The sequence below is a fragment of the Onychostoma macrolepis genome, chromosome 05 (assembly GCF_012432095.1).
Source record: "Onychostoma macrolepis isolate SWU-2019 chromosome 05, ASM1243209v1, whole genome shotgun sequence".
Taxonomy (NCBI): domain Eukaryota; kingdom Metazoa; phylum Chordata; class Actinopteri; order Cypriniformes; family Cyprinidae; genus Onychostoma; species Onychostoma macrolepis.
The window spans coordinates 13252014-13276582 of NC_081159.1; the positions used below are offsets into that span (position 1 = coordinate 13252014).

General features: G+C 34.4%; 1 protein-coding gene across 2 annotated transcripts in view; it reads right to left on the minus strand.

Annotated features, from left to right (window-relative positions):
• Window positions 1-24569, minus strand: part of arid3c (AT rich interactive domain 3C (BRIGHT-like)) — an 86363-nt gene that overhangs the window by 18398 nt on the left and 43396 nt on the right. For both annotated transcript variants that reach the window (XM_058776779.1, XM_058776780.1), the window contains one exon: window positions 2112-2184. In XM_058776779.1, coding sequence (XP_058632762.1) covers window positions 2112-2184 — 73 coding nt within the window. The remainder of the gene's footprint in view (window positions 1-2111; window positions 2185-24569) is intronic.

Here is a 24569-nt window from a genome sequence, read left to right on the forward strand (position 1 = left end):
ACATTAGTTACATTATGTGAAAATTATAATTAATAATGCTACGACTTTAGTTTCTTAATATTACTAGAAATTTTGAACCTATTCTCAAAATACTATACTGTATATTTTATCTTGTAACAATAATTAAAAATACTTTAAGATTTTATAAACACTTAATTCTTAACTTCATGACCATATACTTATTATTGTAAGCTTATTTTAGGCATTTTATTTTATTTTATTTCATTTTTAAAAAATTATATTAACTATATTCATGTTAATGTGGCACTTGTTTGTAACAGAAACATAATTTATAAAATTATATAATTAGTTATAAAATTTTAAATTCACTAATATAATAATAACATTAATATAATTATATAAATATTTATTTTATGAAATTAAAGTAATCTAATACTGTACAGCTGAATCTCTCCTGGATGTAACTACATCATAGCACTGATATACAGTATGTACTGACAAAAGCATGAAATGAGCTCTGAATAGTCAGCTGTCAAAATGTTGTGAGCTATTTATTAATAATATATATTGTACTGCTGACAGGCTGCAAGGTCAGCAACACAAAATACATTTACATGAAATACTGCCAAGTACTTTTAGTGTAATGCGTAATGAAGCCACAGTCTCAAATTTTAGAAAGGCATAGCTGTCATCATTCATGGATTAAGAGAGTGTTTCTTTTCCAATTCTTCTTTCTCAGAAAAAAATCTGATGCGCTTTCTGTTTGTCCAAATGCAGACAAAATGCACATAAGTTCATAATAAAACCTTTCAGTCAATAATGCTCAAAGTATATTTCAAATGAAAAAGGCTACTACAGCTGTGGTTTTCATGTACTATAAACCCCAAAATAAAAGATTAAACAATAAAAAAAAAAAAAAAAAATTCTTCTGAAGAACATAAACAAAAACAAATTGCTCAAAAATACAGTAAAAACAGTATCATTATGAAATATTATTACAATCTAAAATAACTTTTTTTTTATTTCGGTATATTTTATTTTAGACTATTATTATTATTATTTATTTTATCTGTAGATATGAAAATAAGGAAAACTTTTTGCTCACAGACCCTAAGTTTTTAATTGTTTAGGAAAAAAATCAACTTGGATGTAAACCAACATTATAGTGAAAATAAACCATATTACCAAAACAGAGCCACACAAATGTGTAAGTTTTTAATTGTTTAGGGGAAAAAAATCAATTTGGATATAAACCAAGATTACAGTGAAAATAAACCATATTACCAAAACAAAGCCACACAAAACAACAAAAACAGTCCTGTGCACTTAAAATAGCTCTGTCCTGTCTTGGAAAGTCATCAAAGGCTGAAAACTTCCTCATATTATGCAAGGCCATTAAAGTTCCTCTATTTCCTCTATAAAATATCGGAGGCTGATGTCTGCTGAAACACCTCGGTGGGAAAAACTTCTCAGATGATGTACCCCCCTCCTCAATAAAGCATGAAATTCATTATGCCACGGCCGGCTAACATAATACCAGGATGCTTGCTTCCCTACCGTGGCAAGGTCATCCCCTCAGGGATGTTTTCACATAATCTGAGAGTAATTATAAAACAAACAGCAGAAGCCGTTGTTTCAGATAGCATCAGGGGCTGAAACACGCCACAGCGGCAGCAACACTTCAGAGAAATGGACGGCTCAAGCAGGAAACCTGAAAAAGCCTATCACAATAGTATCTACACATTCTCAGCCTTTACTAAAACAATAAACCCTGCATTTCTATTGTTGGCAAGACTGCAGATGGGTGGTTAGACATTTATGATGCTTTGTTTTCAAACACAGGTGGCACACAAATATAATCAAACCTACTTATTTTAACTGTTCCTATAAAAGAAGTCCCTTGTTATATTCTTCAAAAATTCACTCGTTAAGAAAAGTTACTTGTTAAGAAAATGATTCAGTTTTCTATCAAGAAGAGTAAATATAATTTCGCGTGGAATATGTCCAAAATATCACCAGCAAGCCTTATAATTACCCATGTCTGAACATTATCATTTAAAAGCAACATATGGTTTTGCAGTGTGGGTGTGAAAGGGTGTGTGCTTCTTCTGACATTTGCGATCTGAATAGCTGCACATAACAAGACTCACCTCTTTTTTGCATGAAACTGAAGAGATCATCGAGAAACTCCTTCCTTTTCTCATCATCGTCCAGTTCGTACAGCTGTGAAACGAACAGAAGATGCTTTGTTAGTATTTTGAGGATTTTGCTTTAAGTGCAAAGCACTCCTCTTCTATCGTTAAATATATCATATTAAAGCTGGATGCTGATAGACTCACACCAGTGGAAAAACCACATGCATTTTAAGGGCGCTTTTCCCTTTATTGGCATATCCATTATGTTTTCTCATCCTGTCCCCTCTCTCTGAATGGACATGCTCAAAAGAGCCTTTTAAAAGCCGTCTCGTGAAGGAGAAGACTGCAACATGATGGAAATATGCTCCTCAACCTTCACTTTCAATAAGTCTTAGGCTACGTTAACAGGCGAGCAGGTCGATACAGGAAGACAGAGGGATGACCTTTGGAAACAGCGGGGCACATGGAACAAGGCCCCGGAGATAATAACCGATCATTTAGGAGTGTATTAGCTGTCACCAATATTAAAGGACCAATGCAATCGATGCCTCAGAAAAAGGTACAGTGGGTTTAAAATGTGAATAAGACACAACAGGCTTTTACCCATATGTGACATTTCCAAGGCGCACGGGCCGGTACAAATAAAACACGTTCTGTTCGAAATACGACGAGCAAAGAAAATCTCTAATCGGGAATGAAGCTCTGAAATGCAGTAAAGCCTGTCAAGTCACCTGCGTAGATGATATCTGACAAAGTCTGTATGCTTCATACTTTCATGACGTATGGCAACAAAGCTGACATTTGAATCAAAGTTCATTTAAATGAATCTACCCTTGCTAAGTGGTTGTCTATATGTGTGGATTTAATGTGTTTGTGCGGATATCGATGCACAAGCTATGCAAGTTGTTGAGCGATAGAATGTAAACCCTGAAGAACAAGACACAATGTGTAACACGAAAATCCTGCTTCTCTTAATGTATGCAGATTTAAATACAGACATTGCATAAGTCAGACAACAAAACATTCTGTGATAAACCGGGACTTCTGTTATATCAATTTAAATTGTGTTAAATATTTCTAAATACACTATAAAAAATGCTAGGTTAAATACAACCCAGCGGTAGGTAAAATAGTTGTTTTTACCCAGCGGTTGGGTTAAACATTTAACCCAACTGTTGGTTGAAAACAACTCAGTATGTGTTCTGTCCAATATTTACCCAGCACTGGATTGTATTTAACCCAGCATATTTTTTTTTTTTTTTTTTAGAGTATACTAAAAACTGGTTAGATTTTTTTTTAAATTTAAAGAAACGTTTAAAACAGCATCTCTTGTTTTTTTCTCATCTTAAATAAACTGCCCACTATATATGCAACACTCTGCCCACTTCAGTTGAAGTGCCAGCAGCCATAACAGTAAATTAGCGATTCAAAATTAAGATTCATTAAGAGGTGATGTAATTGTGACACTGTCAGTTGCAGAGGTCATCACTAAGCTAGGGTAACCAGTAAAGGGGTAATTAAGTCAAAAGTGTAATGACGTCTACAACATTGCATTAAATATTAACAGATGGAAAATACATTAGAGCTCTGCTTCATCTCTGAGTGGTCCATTATGCTCATATTAGTTCTATTCCCAGCATTATTACTGCAGGAATGCAGAGCACTGATGCATGTAGTCTCACAAGACTCCCATGAATCTAAATCTTGGTGTGACTGGAATAATTCACAATTTGAAATCACAGATTATATTGCATTATCTATTTTGTTAAATTACACACAGTCATGTCCAAAAGTCTGTGACTACATTGATAAGCTGTGATTTAAAATCTAATTATCTGATCTGAAAAACCCCAAAAAACAGAAAGATTAAAAATTTTGAAAAAATGTAAAGAAATTTAAAAAATGTTACGAATAAGAAGACAAGAATTACGATAAGAAATATAAGATTCTCAAGTATTTCTTGGTCACTACTAGGGTTGGGCTGATAGACGATGCCATTGTCCATCACCGATGGCTGATAGACATCACGATGTTGAGCCGGCATCGTGACAATTCCATGTTCGGAAAAAGAATGACGTGTACTACGGAACCCCTAAAGGGAATAAGTACAAGATGGGAGGAAAATACATATTTCAATAGCTTACACGATCACGATCACTTTTTAGTTTTTTACTTTGACTTTCGAGATTCGCGATCGCACATACTTTGTTTATACTATGGAGCGGCAGTACGTACCACACATTTTACAGTATTAGATGTTTGTCAGTGGTGCTCAGGATCTGCAAATCATTTGTCATTGTCCTCAGTCATCTCTCCTTACTCTGTTTATGTGGTAAGTGAAATTGTATGTACTGTAATGTAACAGGCAACCGTTAGCAATCGTTATTTGTTTTCCGTGCCTTTCTGAATACGGATTCACACTTTGGGCGCCCCTCCCCCTCCCCACACCCCATGTCATTGTCCATCGCGATGTTTCACTGTAGACATTGTCCGATGCCAATTTTGTAGACATCGCCCAACCCTAGTCACTACTCAAATAACAGATGTTTTCAAATAATTTCTTACAGCTGGAGAATTTGATAAAAAAAAAAATGCTGGGTTATATAAAGTGTTGGGGAGTAACTAGTTACATGTAATGGAATTACGTAATTTAATTACAAAATAAATGTAATTGTAATTAGTTACCGTTACTGAGAAAAAATGTGTAATTAAATTAGTTACTTTTGAAAATGTTAATGATTACAAAAGGGGTTACATCTGACTTTTCACACACACACACACACACACACACTTGTTTCACTATCCTTGTGGGGACATTCATAGGCGTAATGGTTTTTATACTGTACTTACTGTATGTGCTATTGCCCTACACCAACCCTACACCTAAACCTACCCCTTACAGGAGACTTTCTGCATTTTTAGATTTTCAAAAAACTTAATTCTGTGTGATTTATTAGCTTGTTTGCCCGTGGGGACCTCAATACAGATTTAATTAAATTATTTCATAAATTGCTTTGACTGCTCTAAAATGAGACACTAGTGTTTCAGGAATTTCGGACACAGAATAGGACACATGCTTTTTCGATAACTGTTTTATTTCCTATTTGGGTTTTGCATATGCTTTATTACACGGCTCTGTGGAATGCTTAATTCTGATTGGTTAGTCGTGACATTCTAAGGTATGTTATTCCTCGATAACAACTGGTAAAAGCTAATAACACAGACTCATCCGGGTAACTTAAGTCGGTGCTATACGCTTGCTAGGAACAGTTTCTTTGCGTTTGGTTAGCTAGTTCAATATTAAAACCCATTTCAATATTATGTATACAATTTGCGTTAAAATATTTCAACTCAGATCAGTGTTTCATGTCTAATTATTTACTTTTGTGGCAAGCAGCCGTGTAATAAGCGGGATAATGTACGTTCAGTCAGTTGTTATCGCAAAATAAAGATGTACATTATCCCTTACTTATTATAATCTTAATTCAAGTGATGAAGGTTTTGAAAGTGTGACAGTTATCAGTGTTGAGTACTGTAAGGTTAACCCTGTCTGGTTTAAATGTTTGAAAATGATTAAGTTGAAAATATTAGAAATTTAGAAAAGTAATCAAATGTAATAAGTTACATTACTTTAATAAAGTAATTGAAAAGTTACACTACTTATTACATTTTAAATAGGGTAACTTGTAATCTGTACATTATTACATTTCCAAAGTAACCTTCCCAACACCCAACTTCCCAACCCAGCGCTGGGTAAAATAAGGACAAACCCAGCAACAGTGTTAATTTCGTCGACGAAGACGAAGATGAAAAATATTCGTCAACGAACCTTTTTTCTGTGACTAAGACTAGACGTTGACGAGCTAAAATTAATGTCTGATGATAAAAACTATGACGAAATTTATGCCGCGTCTTCATTAACAAGACGAGACGGGACTAAAATGTTATTTGAGGACTACCGGACATTCAAAATACATCCTATAGGCTAAATGAAGTGTCTTGTCTTTCAAAATGTGCGTCTCTGTCATTGGATTACAATCAGATGAGGGGCGTATCTAGTCTCAGTATGGCAGCCGCAGCGGACAGATAGGCTATCAAAACGCAAACTAACGATCTGAAACAATAGCCTCAGCACCCGAAGGGTTAGGGATAGGGTGACCAGACGTCCCGTTTTTCCCGGGAGTCACAATTCGTTGTCGATTAATTTAAAGTTAGTGACGGCGGGATAGGCGGAGTCGCGCTGATGGAAGCGCTCTCTCTCTCGCGCAAGCTCCACTTCTTCAGTTCTCATACAGCGCGCGATCAGTTCTCAGCGCTCAAATACACACACAGCAGTCCCGTGTCTATCGTGTAGTAGAGTCAGAGTATCTCACATAAATACAGTCAGTTATGGCTTAAGTGAGCGTAAACAGGTGGATGAAAACTGAATGTGTGTCAGTATTACATGCCTTCCGTCTTAAAGGGACAGCATTCCTAATTATCCGTGTCATAAATGTTAACCAACAAAAGATGTCAAATAAATGTATACTTAAGTAAAGCTACTGTATCTGAAAAATGAGTTTAATTTGTATCTCTACCAAAAAATGAAAATGTATTCCAGTTTTTCCAAATTCAATCCTTGATTCAAATTTCTCATAAGCTTAATTGATTTGGTCTAAAGAGAGAAGAATTGATGCCTATTTTTGTTTGAATACTACATATAAAATAGCTACCAAAATAAATGTTGTTAACTGCACTTTGACTAAAAGTAAAGACTAAAAGTTGACAAAAATACAATGACTTTTAAATCGACTAAAACTATGAAATACTCAAATGACTAAAATGTGACTAAGACTATTAAGCATTTTCGTCTCAAGACTAAGACTAAGACTAAATCAAAAATGCCTGCCAAAATTAACACTGCCCAGCACCTAGGCTGTTTTGACCCAGCTGTTGTGTTAAATGTTTAACCCAGCCTTCTGGGTAGTTTTATTTAACTCAAAATCACTATATAGCTGGCTTAAAATGAACCCAAAATAGGTTTTAAATAAAAAATCTGACACAATTACTAGAGGCATCAGCAATAATCAAAAGGTGAACATTTATTAATAAGCAATAAAAGTTTTTTTCATTCATTATTTATTCAACGTATAATGTTCATTTATTATTAATGAATAATTGCTAATTTCCAACCTATTTTGGGTTCATGTTACACAAGAAATACAGTAATTTGTAAGCAATAGTTGAGTTAAATAAAACTACCCAGAAGGTGGGGTTAAACATTTAACTGGGTGAAAACAACCAAATCGCTGGGTTTGTCCATATTTCACACAGCACAGGATTGTTTTTTTTGGATTGCTTTCCCTGGTCTCAGACTTTTAAACTGAACTGTAACTCATTAGTAATTAAGTTTTTTATTAACTAATAAAAATAATAAATGTAAATATATATATATATATATATATTAAATGCCTCAATTAAACTAACTGTTTATTAATTCAAACCTCACTACATGCACAGAAGTCACATATCTGTGTCACTTGTAAGCCTGTCTGGTCTTACCGATTTACTCAGTAAGCTCAGTAGCTGAGCACATGTGTGTGTGATCATTATGAAGCATCTCAATGATTCCTCATAGTTTCAGATGACACAAGCTGCTTACAGAGTCAAACCCCAAGGCTTCTGTGACACTATGTGATCACACCCTGACTCAACCTTCAGCAACTACAGGTTCAACATGTATGGGCAAACGTATGTATGAGTGGACGATGATAAATATGTTTGAGTAATTTATGAATTACTTCACATACATTTTTGAGAAAAAATTTCTTCATACTTACACGTTATTTTTCAGAGCACATCGAAAGCAGAATACAAAGTAAAACCTTTGTACGCTTTTAATCTAGATCTCAATGCATCCCTGTATTGCTCAAAGAAGTATCTCACCAGGATTTCAGTAGAGGGAGCTCTTCACAATACAATAAATTACCACACACGACTGAAACCTTTCACTTCTATCAAGACATTTTTACCAGCTCTTTCAAAACAAAACCAGACCAACAAATCAAGGACATTGACTCTCAGACTGGGAGTAGAAAAAAAACATACACTTTTCTTGTGTTTATACAGTGTCCAAGAAAGACATGCTACAGACATTGTTTCACAATCCCCAAATCAGGTAGGTGGGCCAGTGACAGGGTGACATTCTTTGTGACTGAAAACACAAACACACACACCGCTCATTTTGTCAAAAGCAATGAAGAGGGAGCTGGGCTATGACTTTGAACCCACTTTAAGTGGAGCTTCAGGCAGTCTAGAGCTGCTACATGTCATACCAAAACCTGGGGTCTCAGCAGAGGGACTGACTATTAGCCTAAAAGTTTGGAAATGCTTTTAGTTCTACACCTCATAACCTCTGTGACCTTGCAAATAACACAAACCCAGTGTTATACTCGTTCAAAAGTCTGGCTAACAGCACAGATGAAAGACAAAAATGCAAGGTATTATAATTTAGAAATAAGGCACCATAAAATAACATATTTGTGGGCATAATTTTTGCAAAAACATTCTTTCAAATAATCTCATTCTTTCAAATAACCTCATTCTGGTTGGTCAATCGTGGCATTCTGCTGTCAACTATTTTTGTATAATGGGCTGTTAAACCAGTTGTTCTCAACATTTTTGTTGCCCACAACAAGTAGATTATTACAGTAGAATATTAAAATTTCTACCTGATCAAATATTGTAGATAAAATAAGTAGAAACATTTATATTCATAAAAAGAATAAAAATTCCTAAGGAGTTATGGGACTGTATTCATTTATATGATTATTTCAATATTCTTCAAAGAAAAAAAAAAAATTGAATTACAATAAGTGCTATCTTGATTTTTAGTTGTTTCATCTTATTTTCATGTTTTTATTTTTTTATTTTATGAAGTTATCTCGAGACCTTGATTGAGAAGCAGTATGCTAAACTGTGTAAATGGCTGTCTTTCTACATTGGGTTAGTGTTATGGCTTAAAAGCACTCTGCAGTCTCTTTCGTCTCACATTATAAAATACTTTAAATTAAAATCAATATTGCATGTCCATTTATTCATTCATTTAGTAAATAGCGGTGTAAAAAGCAAGATAATATACAGTCAGATGCTCATTACAGCAAAACAATCCCTTCAGGGTGATCTGGTTGTCCTGTGAGGGTGTATTTTGTGATAATGACCAGCCGTACGTTGTCTCTCATGCAAGGTTAAACTAAGACCAGAAGTACTGAAGCTCAGAAAATGCGAGTGCTGTATATTTTTTTTTATTGACTGGTATTATGACCCAATGTAAGATTAAGAACAAAAAGTTAGTAGAATAAATAATTTTGACGGTAACAATCACCATCTGTGCTAACAAACCACTAATTAACAAGCATCAATACCGGAGAAAAAAATCCCATGACAACAGAATCGATCACAAGAAGCTTCTTCATTGTGTGTGGGACTGATAGTGTGTGTGGACACGTGTGTGTGCGCACCGGGTTCCAGAACTCCTGGGAAACTGCTGGGCTTAATGTGCCTGTGTGTGTTTGAATGTGAGTGCAAGTGTGTGAGAAGCACCGACGCAAGGGAGCAGGAGTTAATTAGAGAACAACACGACTGGTCACGCTGGCACTGGTCCAAACTGGCTGACTGCCAGTGCTGCTTCCATTCCATTACACACACACACACACACACACACACACACACACACACACACACAAACCCTGATCCTCGCAACAGTGTGCAGCTCTGCAGCGAGCTCAGCTGACATAATGAGATGTGTAAGCTAATATGAAGAGCTGATCTTTGTCTTTCCTTGATGGAGTTCCTCCTAATGGGATTTGCCCGGGTACTTGAGCTGACGGACTGGATAAAGTGGCAGTGAGTTGAGCAAGTACTGGCAGAGCTAAGTGTTATTTTACAGGGCCAGCACAGGGTGCCCCTGTGGGAGGTGTGAGAAAGGCCCTTCTGCGTTTAGCGTGGACCTTTGCCCAGACTAAATCTGACTGTCATAGTGTCATGATTTACAACACTGCTGTGGGAATTCAAAAATATGTGCATTGGCTGAAATTAAATTGTCATCATATAGCCATGGTTGTATTAGAGACTAAAAGTAAATAAATATTAATAATTAATATTATGTTAACTAATATTCTATGTCTATAATAAAATAACAGGTCTTAATTACAATGAAAATAATAATTATTTTAACAATTATTATGAATAACAGTAGTAATAATAATCATTTTTAATTAACATTTATTTAACATTTAATTATATTTTGAGCATTAAACAAAAGCAACAAGTTATTTATTTTTTTTATTTTACTTCTACAAATATTGCTATAATATTTACAATAATGAATATTATAAATTTAATATTTATTATAAATGCTGCTCTTAATCACAATGTTTTTGACTAAATTACATAAAATTATGGAGCGTAAGTTCTTAGGTGGTGTTTAGTGTAAATTGATCTGTTTAAATACTGTCAAAATAATTGAGCTCCTCGTTGTTTTTGTGACAGCTAAATATTGCTCACAAAAATAATTATAAACCCAATTTTGTTTCGAAGTATTTCACTAATGTATTACATAAAATATTAGATGGACAAATATTTGTGATATAAGGTTTTTTTTTTTTTTTAAAGCAGCAGATATATTTTTAAGAGAAGGCTTCAGCAGAGCGATGTCTGCTATTCTATCACACATTAATCATGTTCAAACATGGCCGCCAAAAACATTCACACTAGGTTCAGTCAGTCCTTTATCTTTTAAAGGTACTCTTGATTTAGAGAGGCTGTCTGCCATCAACTGAACAGTTATCTCTTGGAAGCCTTCACAAGCTTCTAGTATGTGTGGATCAAAGTTACATATTACAACATCCCCACATCTATTCATCTTTTAAACCGTATGAGTATAAAATATATTTAATTTTGTATATAATTAAAAATATTAGTGCTGGGCAACGATTAATTGCGATTAATCACACCCAAAATGAAAGTTTTTGTGAACATAATATATGTGTGTGTACTGTGTATATTTATTATGCATATATACAGACACACATACAGTATATATTTAGAAAATATTTACATGTATATATTTATATTCATATAATTTATATTATATATAAATATATTTAATATATAAACATAACATATTTTTCTTAAATATACACGTGCACGTGTGTGTATTTATATATATACATAATAAATATACACAAAAACTTTAATTTTGGATGCGATTAATCACGATTAATCGTTGCCCAGCAATAAAATATATATATTAGGGCTATCAGACGATACATTTTTTTAATCTAATTAATTATATGATGTTTTGAATAATTAATCTAATTAATCACAAAATAAATTTGACTGTAAAAATACCCACAAAAGATTATTTAAAGCTATTTTTGTGTTAAATGAGAAAGTATCAAGTAGACATTTCAAATTGTAGCTTTAGAAAGAAATATTTTACTTGATTCCACATAAAATTTATTTCACATAAACATTTAGGCTACCACAGCCTAACATGAACTATGGAACATAAAAGAAGATAATTTGAGAAACATCTCAGTATTTTTTGTTCATACAATGAAAGTCACTGGTAACCAAAACACAAAAGAAAGGTTTGAAACGACATGAGGATAAGTAAATGATGAAATGATTTACATTTTTTGGGTGAACTATCCCTTTAATGTTTTTATTTTTATTATTTTTTAATGAAATGATACTCTAAATAACAAACTAAATCTGGCTTTAAAGATAATATGTTCTCTGCTAAATTGAGCAAAAACACATAATATCGTGTTTAAAATATAACACAATATCAACTTCTTATTTACTGAACTGTTGTATAAAATCACATTTAAGCTTGTGATAGATCAGGACAAAATCAGCACTCGTGTGATATTGCTCTTGCTGCTTGTGTGATATCGTGTGATATGTGATATGTATAAATATGAGACAAAACTCAAACAGGGGCTTTTTTTGTACCAATATCTTGAATTTTATGGCATAACTGCATTTATGAATTTGTTGTCCTGCATCATATTTGTCAACACTCAACTATATAAAATGTAAGATGATGTACAGATCTGGGGCGGGGCCAGTGCGTTAACTGCGTTAAAATATTTTAATCGTGTTATTTTTTCTTAACTAATTAATTAAGTTAACGTGTTAAACTGACAACCCTAATATATATATATATATATATATACAGTCATGGCCAAAAATATCGGCACCCTTGGTAAATATGATCAAAGAAGGCTGTGAAAATTAATCTGCATTGTTAATCCTTTTGATCTTTTATTTAAAAAATTCACAAAAATCTAACCTTTCATTGGATAATAAGAATTTAAAATGGGAAATATCATTATGAAATAAATGTTTTTCTCTAATACACGTTGGACACAATTATTGGTACCCCTAGAAATTCTTATGAGTAAAATATCTCTGTGTATTCTCATTCATATTCACAATTTTGAGCAATCCAGGGTGATTATGAACATGAAATTATCCAGCCATGGCATCCTGTTTCACAGAAATATAAATAGGAGGGAAAACAAAGCCCAAATTCCCTTAATCATCCATCACAATGAGAAAAACCAAAGAATATATTTCTGATGTGCAGCAAAAGATAGTTAAGCTTCACAAATTAGTGAAGTGGCTTTAAGAAAAGAGCTAGAGCAGTGAAAATTCCCATTTCTACCATCAGGGCAATAATTAAGAATTTCCAATCAATATAAAATGTTACGAAACTGCCTGGAAGAGGACATGTGTCTATATCATCCTAATGCACGGTGAGAAGGAGAGTTTGAGTGGCTAAAGACTCTCCAAGGACCACAGCTGAAGAATTGCAAAAAATAGTTGAGTCTCGGGCTCAGAAAATCTTAAAAAAAAAAAAAAGTCAAACAGCACCTACATCACCACATGTTGTTTGGGAGGGTTTCAAGAAAAATTCTCCTAGCTCATCCAAAAACAAACTCCAGCATATTCAGTTATCAGACACGATTGGAACTTCAAATGGGACTGGCTTCTATGGTCAGATGAAACTAAAAAATGAGCTTTTTTAGCAGCAAACACTCAAAATGGGTTTGTTGAACACAGGGATAAAATGTACACTGTAAAAAAAATTCTGTAGTTTTTACAAAATAATTTTGGCAGCTGTGGTTGCCAGAATAGTTTTGTAAAAAATACCAAAAAAAAAAACAAAAACAAAAACAAACTGTAAACACATTTATGGCCAAAAACTGTAAATTGTACAGTATAAAACTGTAATTTACAAACAAGAAAATTTGAATGTAAACCAGTAAATTCAACAATGCACACTGCTATTAAAATCTGTTTTGTACCTTTAACATAACTACCACTATAATAATGCAGGCGGTAAAAGAGAAAGCCACATGAAGAATCAAAGATCATCACAAGTAGCTTCATGTAGAGTCATTCATGCAAACACAAAACACTAGAGGTCGACCGATAGTGGATTTTACCGATACCAATAGCTAGGTTGGACCACACTGGTCGATACCGATTAATCAACCGATAGTTTTCAAAATGGATACTGAAAGAAAGCTAGTGCTTTACTATTTAAAAAAAAAGAAGCAGTAACAGTACTGAACCATACATTGTAAATGAATAAAAATATTAATATTATTTACTATATTGATCATTAAAGTTATTTCATAGTTTGCTAATGTTAAAAGAAGAAACTTTAAAATTTAAAAAATGTAGCCTATTAGTTGCTAATAGTGAATGTTGAAATGAACACACTCTAACAAGGAACAATACTTCTACAGTTTTCATTAATGCTACGAATGGACTCTTATTGTTAAGTATTACCATTTAATTTCAACAATCATGTTTAAAGATGGCCATCTTTAAATATCTACACAAGGCCATAGCATTAAAATGACATACATATGGATATTGTATGTGTACTCACACACTTTATATGCTTCTATTTTTCTTCTATTTATGCTTCAACACTTGATAATTATCTAATATTTAAAAAAAATGTTAGTCACACACCGGGCAAAAGCACAGCGCTGCGTCTAGGAGAACTCAGAGGTATCACACACACACACACACACACACACACACACACACCAGACGCTTTGCGTTCAATTCAAGTGGCGGTCTAAAACTATTTATTTAATCCCCAAACGGATATAAGTTTGCTTCAAGAATGAACAATGTGGCATAAATGAGTTTGAAGTTCGGTGTTTAAAAAAACAGAGCAAGCGGAAAGAGAAATCGCGATCTGTTACAGCTCTCTATATTAGAGACTTTATTAGAGCAACAGAAAGACAAAGTTTTGCTGAAAAATGCCCAATACATAATTTACAGCCTAGGGTGAAGTCATTATGTACATTCACAATGATTTGGGACAAATATAATGTAATTTAATAGAAAACTATGTGAATGGCCTCTGTTCCGCGGCAGGATTTTCTGTCGGCTGTACTTAAATGAGAGTCTGGAGTTTCCCGCTCTGTGCGGCACGCAGTGTCACGTGTCAAAATAAACAACACGTGCTATCAGTGATTTCCGCCTCTAGAGGCCGCTCTCGTACTTTATAATGCCAGCGGACCCTTCTCAGCCACTCCAGCAATGGTTGCAAACCGGAAAACTATCGGCATGGATTTTTGGCAATAACCGATAGTTGCGGCAATCAACTATCGGTGCCGATTAATCGGCAAAACCGATGAATCCGTCGACCTCTACAAAACACCATCATGGTAACACACATGATACCAGGGTTGCTGCAGGATTTTTAAGCTCAAATTTAAGACTTTTTAAGACCTTTTTTAAGACCTGCACAAATAAAATTAATACCATATGAGCAGGGTAGGGCAATGTCTATGGTAAACTATAAAATGAATGTAAAAAGCATGATTTACAGTTCAGATAGAAGTTTTCACAAAACAAAAAGTTTTATAAAATTATACACTTCACATTTCAGCCTTTAAACCATTTTTTAAGAAAATGGATGAGTCAAAAGTATTAATTATATTAATTTAAACAATTATCAATAAATTATTATATGTGACCCTGGACCACAAAACCAGACTTAAGTCGCTGGGGTATATTTGTAGCAATAGCCAACAATACATTATATGGGTCAAAATTATTGATTTTTCTTTTATGCCAAAAATCATTAGGATATTAAGTAAAGACCATGTTCCATGAAGATATTTTGTACATTTCCTACTGTAAATATATCAAAAGTACATTTTTGATTAGTAAAACTCATTTAAGACTGGTTTTGTGGTCCAGGGTCACATATTAATTAAATAACATACAAACACATTTTAGAGTTTAGATTTTTATAATGAATTATCTCCTTATCGATCCACCAGTTCACATTTACAGCTCTACGTGTTTGCAGGGTAAAAACATGGGTCGATTTTTGCATTGGTCTGAACAAAAACAACCCAATGTTCCTGCAATACTGGAGGCTGCAGTTCTAGGACTGCATAGGACCCTATTTTTTGGGACAGCACCATCTATTCCAACAGAGGAGACCTGATTCAAACATCAAACAAACAGCACATCAGACGTGAAGCGCTGCAGCTAATTAACTGAAGTCTCGCACAGACACAAGTCTTCTTTCCAAGAAAACTGAATTTTAAACCAGAATATATTGAATATTGAAATAAATTAGGTTAAATATTTCAAGAGGGTTACCAACGGGTATGTTTAGGGTTAGGAGTTGGTTAGGACAATAATTAAGTGTATACAATTAAATAACTACATAATTCCTTAAAAATAATAATATACAGAATTGAATACCAAGTGCTGTAAAATAGTATGAGCCAATATTTAGTCATTTAGCAGATGCTTTTATCCAAAGCGACTTACAAATGAGGACAATGGAAGCAATCAAAATCAACAAAAGAGCAATGATATGCAAGTGCTAGAACAAGTCTCATTTAGCCTAACGCAGTACATGTAGAAAGAGATTTTTTTTTAAATTATATAATAAATAAAAAGAAAGCATAGAATAGAAAAATAATAGAGCAAGCTAGTGTTAGAGGCCTTTTTTGCTTTTGTTAATTGTATAATAAATAAAAAGAACACAGAATACAAAAAGATTAGAAAAGCTAGTGTTAGTTTTTCTTTCTTTTTTTAAATTTTCTTTTTTTAAAGAATAGAACTAGAATAGAGAGAGGTGTGACGTTCTTCATTCTCTCTTACATTCTTTTTAGCTCATTAAAAATTAATCTTGCTGCCACGTTCTGGATTAATTGTAAAGGTTTGATAGAACTGGCTGGAAGACCTGACACAATACATACATACAAAAAATAAATAAATAAAATAAAATAAAATAATTTAAAAAACAAACAAACAAACTATACGGTCCTAGAAATCCAGTTCTGAAACTACAGCCTCCGGCTACTCACAACAACAGCCCTATTGAACATGCAGATTCATTCTCTGCCAGCAGGAGGCGCTTTCGAATGGTTTCCCCGGTAACGGCAAAACACAAAGCAGCACAGCACCAGACTTTGAAACCTGCAGCGTTCATATTTTATTTATAGCCTTTTGAAGTTTAATCGTCACATTAAACTGTATAGCGATTCTGGTCTGTACCCAAATTTAAGACCTCTTGAAATCATAATTAAGACAATTTAAGACTTTTTATGACCTTAAATTTGATAAAGTAAATTTAAGACCTTTTAAGACTTTTTAAGGACCCGCGGGAACCCTGGATACATAAATAATGCAATCAACTTTCATTAAACAACAGAAGATGTAACATAAAGCCCAAATGTATTAAAAAACATGATTATTTAAACAAAATACTTTCAAATGTGGAGTGTCACGCAGGGAATTCTGGGAATATCAGTTTACAGTTTTTGACTGTAAATTATACATTTATTGTTCTTTTTTACTTCTAAAAACTGTACAATTAACAGCATTTTACTGTAAAATTACATGAAATGTCTGGTTAGATATTTTACAGTTTTTCCCTGTATATACTTACTGTTAACCTATTAACAGTTTTTTTGCAGCATTTTTACAAAATATTACAGTTAAAATTACAATTATTTTTTACAGTGTACCCCATGGCATCATGGATTCTATCAAATACCAACAGATAAAAAAAATCAATAAGTGACTGACTCTGTTAGAAATCTTATAATTGGCCATGTTTGGATCTTCCAACCGTACAATAATCCAAACACAAACCTCAAAAACAACACAAAAATGGGTCACTGAGCACAAAACCAAGCTTCTGCTGGCCATTCCAGTCCTCTGACCTGAACCCTATAGAAAATGAGTGGTGAACTGAAGAGAAGAAGCAACAACATGGAGCTGGGAATCTAAAGGGTCTGGAGTGATTCTGGATGAAGGAATGGTCTCTGATCTGTTGTCAGGTGTTCTCTTAACCTCATCAGGCATCATAGGAGAAAATTTAGAGCTGTTAAACTGACAAATAGAGGTTTCAAAAAGTATTGAATAAAAGGGTGCCGTTAATTGTGGCCAATGTGTATTAGATAAAAACATTTATTTCATAATGATATTTCCCCTCATTTTAAATTCTTATTATCCAATGAAAGGTTAGATTTTTGTGAATTTTTTGAATAAAAGATCAAAAGGATTAACAATGCAGATTAATTTTCACAGCCTTCTTTGATCATATTTACCAAGGGTGCTGATATTTTTGACCATGACTGTATATAAAAAATACAATGACCTATTCACATTCACATGCTTGGATTGGTCAGTATAAGCCATCATATCACGCAATCCTGGCTCAGAAATCAACCGCTGCTTCTGCTTTCATCAGGATGGTGAAGTGCCACAGGGGAGAATGTGGGGATGGTCCATCAACCGTCCTTCACCATTGCGTTTTACTGTGTGATCTGAGGACTAACGCTTTATCCATGAGATTGCAAAAGACGCCTGAAGCTGCTCTGCCTGACCTCAAGTTCCACAGAGATTATCGGATGTAAAAAGGCAACTGAATAAGACCCTTTTTTAGTCTTTGCATCTGCTACTTCATCACATCTGCTTCTGATAATTTTACCTTTGACATGAATGAAATTCACTGTGCTAGAACCACAGTTTGACCTCATTCATGTAGGGGTAAAAGAAAGAAAAAAGGGAATGTGGGTTGTTTGACAGAATTTAAGACACTTTAATGGCAAACCCCCATAGTGCAATTAAGGGATTAGGCGGAAAACTGCTCAGCACTCACATTTCACTCTTTAATTACAAGTCAAAAACACAGCAAATCTTCATAGTCACTCAAGCAGAGCCTTATGAATTATACATCGTCTGACCAGGATGGTTTCTGCATGTTTGTTTTCCATCAACAATTTAATGTAAAAGCATGTATCAATCCATCAAAGCTTTGTCTTTTCTCGTGGTCCAATACACTGGTCCTGGATTACAGTCCGTGGCTTTATGTCTATTTCCAACCTGACGTTTGAGAGGATGTATAGAGAATGTAAGGGCCTGAACTTACAGCCGCTACATACTAGATTTATCAGCTTACACATACAGTATCAGACAGGGCTGATTTTTCATAAGACTGTATCTGGGTGCAACAGACAGGGAGTGACAAGACTCTGGATGAACAGACGAGACGTGACAGGACTCTGGACGTTCACAAGTGATGGGCCCATAAAGTACAAACTATAGTGATGACCGAGGAGCAACTGATAAAGCTTTATTATGCAGAATAAAATCAGAATCTAGTATGTACCATGTGACCCAACTATACATTGCATTCTTGATTACTCATTAACTATATAAAGCAATAAAAGATGCTTTTGAAATATTGCAAAGTTTTACTGGCCTTTTGTGGTGTATCTTTCAGTCTAGTGTTCTAAATACATAAAATAAAGAGGTGTATGTTTCGATATGGTGTTGAGAGTGGAATGGATACTCGTTACAGCTGCAGAGAGTCCGTTTAATCAATGTCTGATGGATTGTACACACAAAACTGGAAAGCTTGCATGATCTGGCAAGCTCCAATCTGATTGACTGGCTTTATGAACACGTCTGTTTTATCAATCCTCCTGGAAACCAAGACACATTTACAAGGTACTGAACTGATAAAATAAGTGCTTCTGAGGAAGAACTAATTGCTGGATTTGCCAAAATGTATCAGATTACAGGCATCTAATCTAAGTTATGACTAACCTATTAGGAAGGACAGAAATTCTGATGACACATCAAGTTTACACTTCACACACCAAGGTTTCTATCTGTCTATCTATGATGGTGATAATTCACCTATAAGATGAAATCAGGGCACAACATTTATTTGTTTATTTTTGCGATCTATGGTAGCCTTTCTTAACATTTACCTCTGTGAGCTACAAAAGTGAGCTCTAAAATACAGAGCATTTATTTAGTAAAACTAATCATTTAACACTGAACAAATACTTTAAAAACTGATTGGATAAACAAATGAATAGATTATTGTAAGGCCGTCTACTCTTTTACCACTTTCAGTACATCTTCATCCACATTTGTCTTTCTCAGCATGCCAAAATATGCTTATACATATTTTGTATTTTGCAAATATTTTGAATTGGAAACATTTTATCTGACTCCCTAGACTCTCCAAAGGCCTACAGACCTTGACTACAGAAGAAGCATTATTCACTAGATCTTTCTCACAGCATTTGGCTACAGAAAGCAGACTAGAATTAAAACATGAGAGAAAGAGATAAGAAGTACATTTTACCAAAACAATTTTTTTGCAAAAATAAAAAGCTAAAACTTCAACATAAATAATGTTACATATATTACAAAAACACAGTTTTATTAGAAATAATATGCATATCTTTACAGCAGTATTAGCGACCTTGGTTGTGTCACACCATTAACTGAATGAGATTGAACTGTCCTTAAATTATATGTAAAAACAAAACTAATTGTGATTGGTCACATTTATGTGTCGGTCAGATTTGTCTTACAGGACTGTTTAATAAAAAGCAACATGGAATAGATTTTACACCACTAGTCAAAAATCAGGCTTTGGTTTTTACACAGAGGTTAGGGTATGCTAATAGCTAGGATAAGAATACCTGCACATATGACACCAGTGTCTACAATGACTTGATGCAAATTATGCTGTGAGCCTATCTAAGTGAACGATATAAGAAAAACCTCCAAACATTGCACATTTATTAATACAGGACACACTTTCACTTTCTCCTTTTAAGTAATTTACAATTTAAGAGTATAAAAGAGCTTTCCGTTTGCACGCACATGTATGAAAGGGATGTGTCTGCAAAGGATAAAGGTTAGTGAAGAATACACACCTCTCCTACTCATGTACGATTTTCTTTTTTTCTAGTGTTGCCTTTAGTTGTTACATGACTCAGCTACATTATTACAAGTTTTCCCTTCATTTTTGTTTCTTCAAAGCCACATGCCCTCTGGTCCTATAAAATTCTGGTTCAGTCATACATGAAATCATTTGGCTGAATCATCTTATTATTGCTGTTAATCTTTTATCATGAGAGATATCCTGCCTGATGTCTCCTGTTGTAATTAGCAACAAAACAGACCTCTTTCACATGTCATTTCTCGCCACTCCCTCAGGATTAATTACGACCCACGCTAACATATCATAAGCTCTTATGAAACCAGGTTTTACAACATAACATTCCACCTGTCTCTCATTACCTATAAAAATGGGACATCTAATCATGATAGATAAGCAAGCTTCTAGGGAATTAATCCAACTCTGGGTTAATTCAGTTATTCAATGTGTCCCCATAAATGGGCTAAAGAACATCTTTTGAACACAATTAATGTGACAAAAGTGTTGGGTGTGTGTATGATGGATGGCGTCCACTCCCAAACATTTTCTTTACATGAAAAAGAAATGCTGATAGGAGTCATGCTTTCAGATTAAATGGCTCATAACATGATAAATTAGAAATTAGAAATCACAGGTTGGGACTACACTAGAAAAATGACAATGACATAAAGGAACTGCCAAGAAAAAACATTAAGTGGATGACTCATACCTGAAAATTACAACGATACAAAAATAAATTCATTATTATAATAAAGATAATGAAAACGCAGCAAACTTAAATCCTTTGCGTTTTTAAAAAAAACATTCCCCATTCTTAAGGGTTTATAATTATAGATGATTATGTATAATTATAAATATAGATGGGTATATAATTTAAAAAAAAAGGTTTATTTTTGTGGTCAGGCCAGAAGTTAAAATTTTTATTTGCCCTGTCACAAAAAATAAAATATTTGTTGTTGTTTTTGACCCGTTATCTTGTACTATAATAAATAAGCTTGTATGATATCAACATTTTTTTAGAAGTTAAATTTTACAATTCTCAATTCCATTTCTAACTTACTGTTACAAATATAAAGTTCAAACATTTTTCAAGACAAGTGAACAGCTGGTAAAACAAATAAAACAATGCTTTAGGTTTTTTGTAGACACCCACAGCAGCTGTTAGGCTAAATTAGGCACGGTCATTTTAAACACAATGCATGGACCCAATATAGTGATACACATCTGACTTCTTTTTAAGCTATTTAAGTTCATTTAAGGGGTAACTGACTTCTTTCTAGGATGCTCGCCAAGATGGGTATTTTGACATAATTTTGTATGTTTTTGTCTCTCTGCATGCACGCTGTGCTCACAGAACACGCTGAATGGAGTTGATATTTGTGTCTTCTTGCTCTTGAGTGCTTTAAAATCGCCATGTGTATTTGTCTGTTAAAGCACAAGAAGTTGTGAAAGAGAACTTAATTAGGGCTCATGTGGTGTCAGAAACGTGCCTCTATGTGCACGCTGGACACAGAACAGAATACTAAATTGCGCTTGAATGTGTTAAAATCAATTGAATGTTTAAATTGGCAAGGCATATACACATGTGCAAATGATAACCTTTTGTGACGACACACAGCAATGGCCTGATTGGGCCAATCACAAATCCGTCAACTGTCTCGAACGTCTTTCACGCTGGCCATCAGGCAGTCCATTTTGTAGAGCCCTGAAGTCATGCTGATTAACAAATTTATAGTGCTTCTCCACAAGTTGGGGAAAAAACATACAGAAACAGGCCATGAGCCTACAGATGCAAACTCATGAGAAAATATATCATATGGATTAGCCTTTAAATGCTAATCAATAATTGCATCATTATGCTGTAGCGATGACCCACACAGCACCAACACAAAGAGAGGCTGCTGACATAAAGACTGTACCACTGATATATTGATCTCCTCCCCCAATCATTAATTTATGGAAAAATAGACTCAGCACAGCCTTGTACAATAAGGTGCTTGTAAGAGACAAGGGCTTTGTTTTACTCTGGAGCTGAGGGGAGGCGGAAGGGCTCTGTAGTGATAATAATGTCATCTGCTCCCCTCCTGGTCTTCAAGGTCTTCATGGGAAATAAAAGGCTAGTGATTTGTGTTCGCGTGCATGAGATGGGGGAGCGTCATGATCTCTAATGCAGACATGACACAAGAGGAATAGAAGCTACATCTCTGGCCTTCACCTGTGTTTGAGCCAAGACAAGGGTCAGACATGATTTATGCAAAAAAACAGTAATGAGGATGCAAGGAGTCTTTCTGCTTTCTGCTGTCTGCATCGGCAGTAGTCAGAGTGAAGATAAATTAAGCAAGCTAAAATATTGGTCTGTACTACTGGAGAATTTTTTATGCAGACATTGTAACTCATTTTATTTAAATATATTTTTATTAGTTAGGTTTATTAAATGTGTGTATATATTTTTTATTTTACTATTGTGAAGTAATTATTTTCAATAGCATATATTGTCAATATTTATATTATCATTTTTAATTTAATAAAACTAAGAATAAACATTTTATCATGGAAGAGTATTAATGTTACCACCTTTCATTAGTGTTGAAATTAGACCAAAGCTCAAAAATGTCTTCTTGGTATTTAAAAATTAATAAATTAATTAAATTAAATAAGGGAGAAATAAGGGAGGTTTACAAGGACTCTCCATAGGCATAATGGTTTTTATACCATACAAACTGTATGTGCTATTGCCCTACACCAACCCTACACCTAACCCTACCCCTTACAGGAAACTTTGTGCATTTTCAAAAAAACACCATTTAGTATGTATTTTAAGCCTTTTGAATTATGGGGACATAGGCAGTGTCCTCATAAACCACCTTCAAATTGTAATACCTCTGTCATACCAATGTCATTAAACAACAAATAAACGTAAACCACAAATACCAACCCACACGAACACACACACACACGTCAAGTCAAGCCTCATTTATAGAGTTTTACACAACCAAGTTACAATCAATGTCTTAAATGTGGCATATTGCTGTGGGAAAAAATCCCATCAAACCGAACTTTCTTATTTATTTTACCCCAATAAAATCACCAAAATGAAGTCTGCCTCAAACATTTAGATGTGCCTCGTTGTGTTGTTACTGAATTGTAGCTTTCCACTGCAGTCTTCTTATAGGCAAATAAATAAATTAATAATTACATAAACAAACATATATACAGTATGGACTTTATCTAGACTTTATCCAAAAACATAAATCACACCAACAGTATATGATGCCTTGCAGAATATCGCATTAAGTGTAGTTATGTTATTTGAAGCTATTATTTTTGATTCTAACATTTCATTAAAGCTGTCAGATGTAATAGAGGTGTCAATCTACACCTATAATAAATAATTTCAATGACAATCTAAAATGTGGTTAGATAGCCTCTTCTCGGCCCAGCATTTCAAACACTGCTTTCCACCACATGATCTGCATGACAATCGATGGAAGAGGCACAGTATGATCGGCTGACACGAATAAGCCACACCCAGCTCTGTGTCCAGTGACACCATCAGAAAACAATGTAGAGAATGCCTGTGTGTAATTTTGCCACAGAGCACATTTAGAATCCGATCCTGTAACTGATAAGAACATTGTGCAGCTATAGGGAACATGAAAGAACATTCAGTTCTGTTCTGAGCAACAGCTTCTATGTGCCTGGACAAATACAGGGGGGTTCATTTTGGAGTTCGGCAGATCTTGAATCTTTGTGGCGGTTTCCCACACCATCCCGTCATTAAGCATTTTCTGTCCCTCATCATTTCTTTCGTCCAGTGACTGGGGCCCCTCCTCCATCCTGTTGTAATTGTGTGATGTTTACCCTCCAAGCCCAAGGCCATGTCTCTAATTATCCCCACATGAAAACTGGAATGTCCAGCACTGTCATTAAAAATAGAGCTAAAACCCAGAGCCCCGCTAGCAGCAAAAACAGGTGTGATCGTGATGACCAAACCCCGATTCCTTTCCTATTGAACTTCACACTCTACTGTGGGGTCATGTAAAAAAAAAAAAAAATCGATTTCCTTGTTAATCTTCCAATACATTCATAATCTTAATTAAGTTAGTGATGCTAGCATGCTAAACATTCAGATTCGCTGTGTGCCAGGAGAGACTTCCTGCTAGCTCAGGTCAATTACA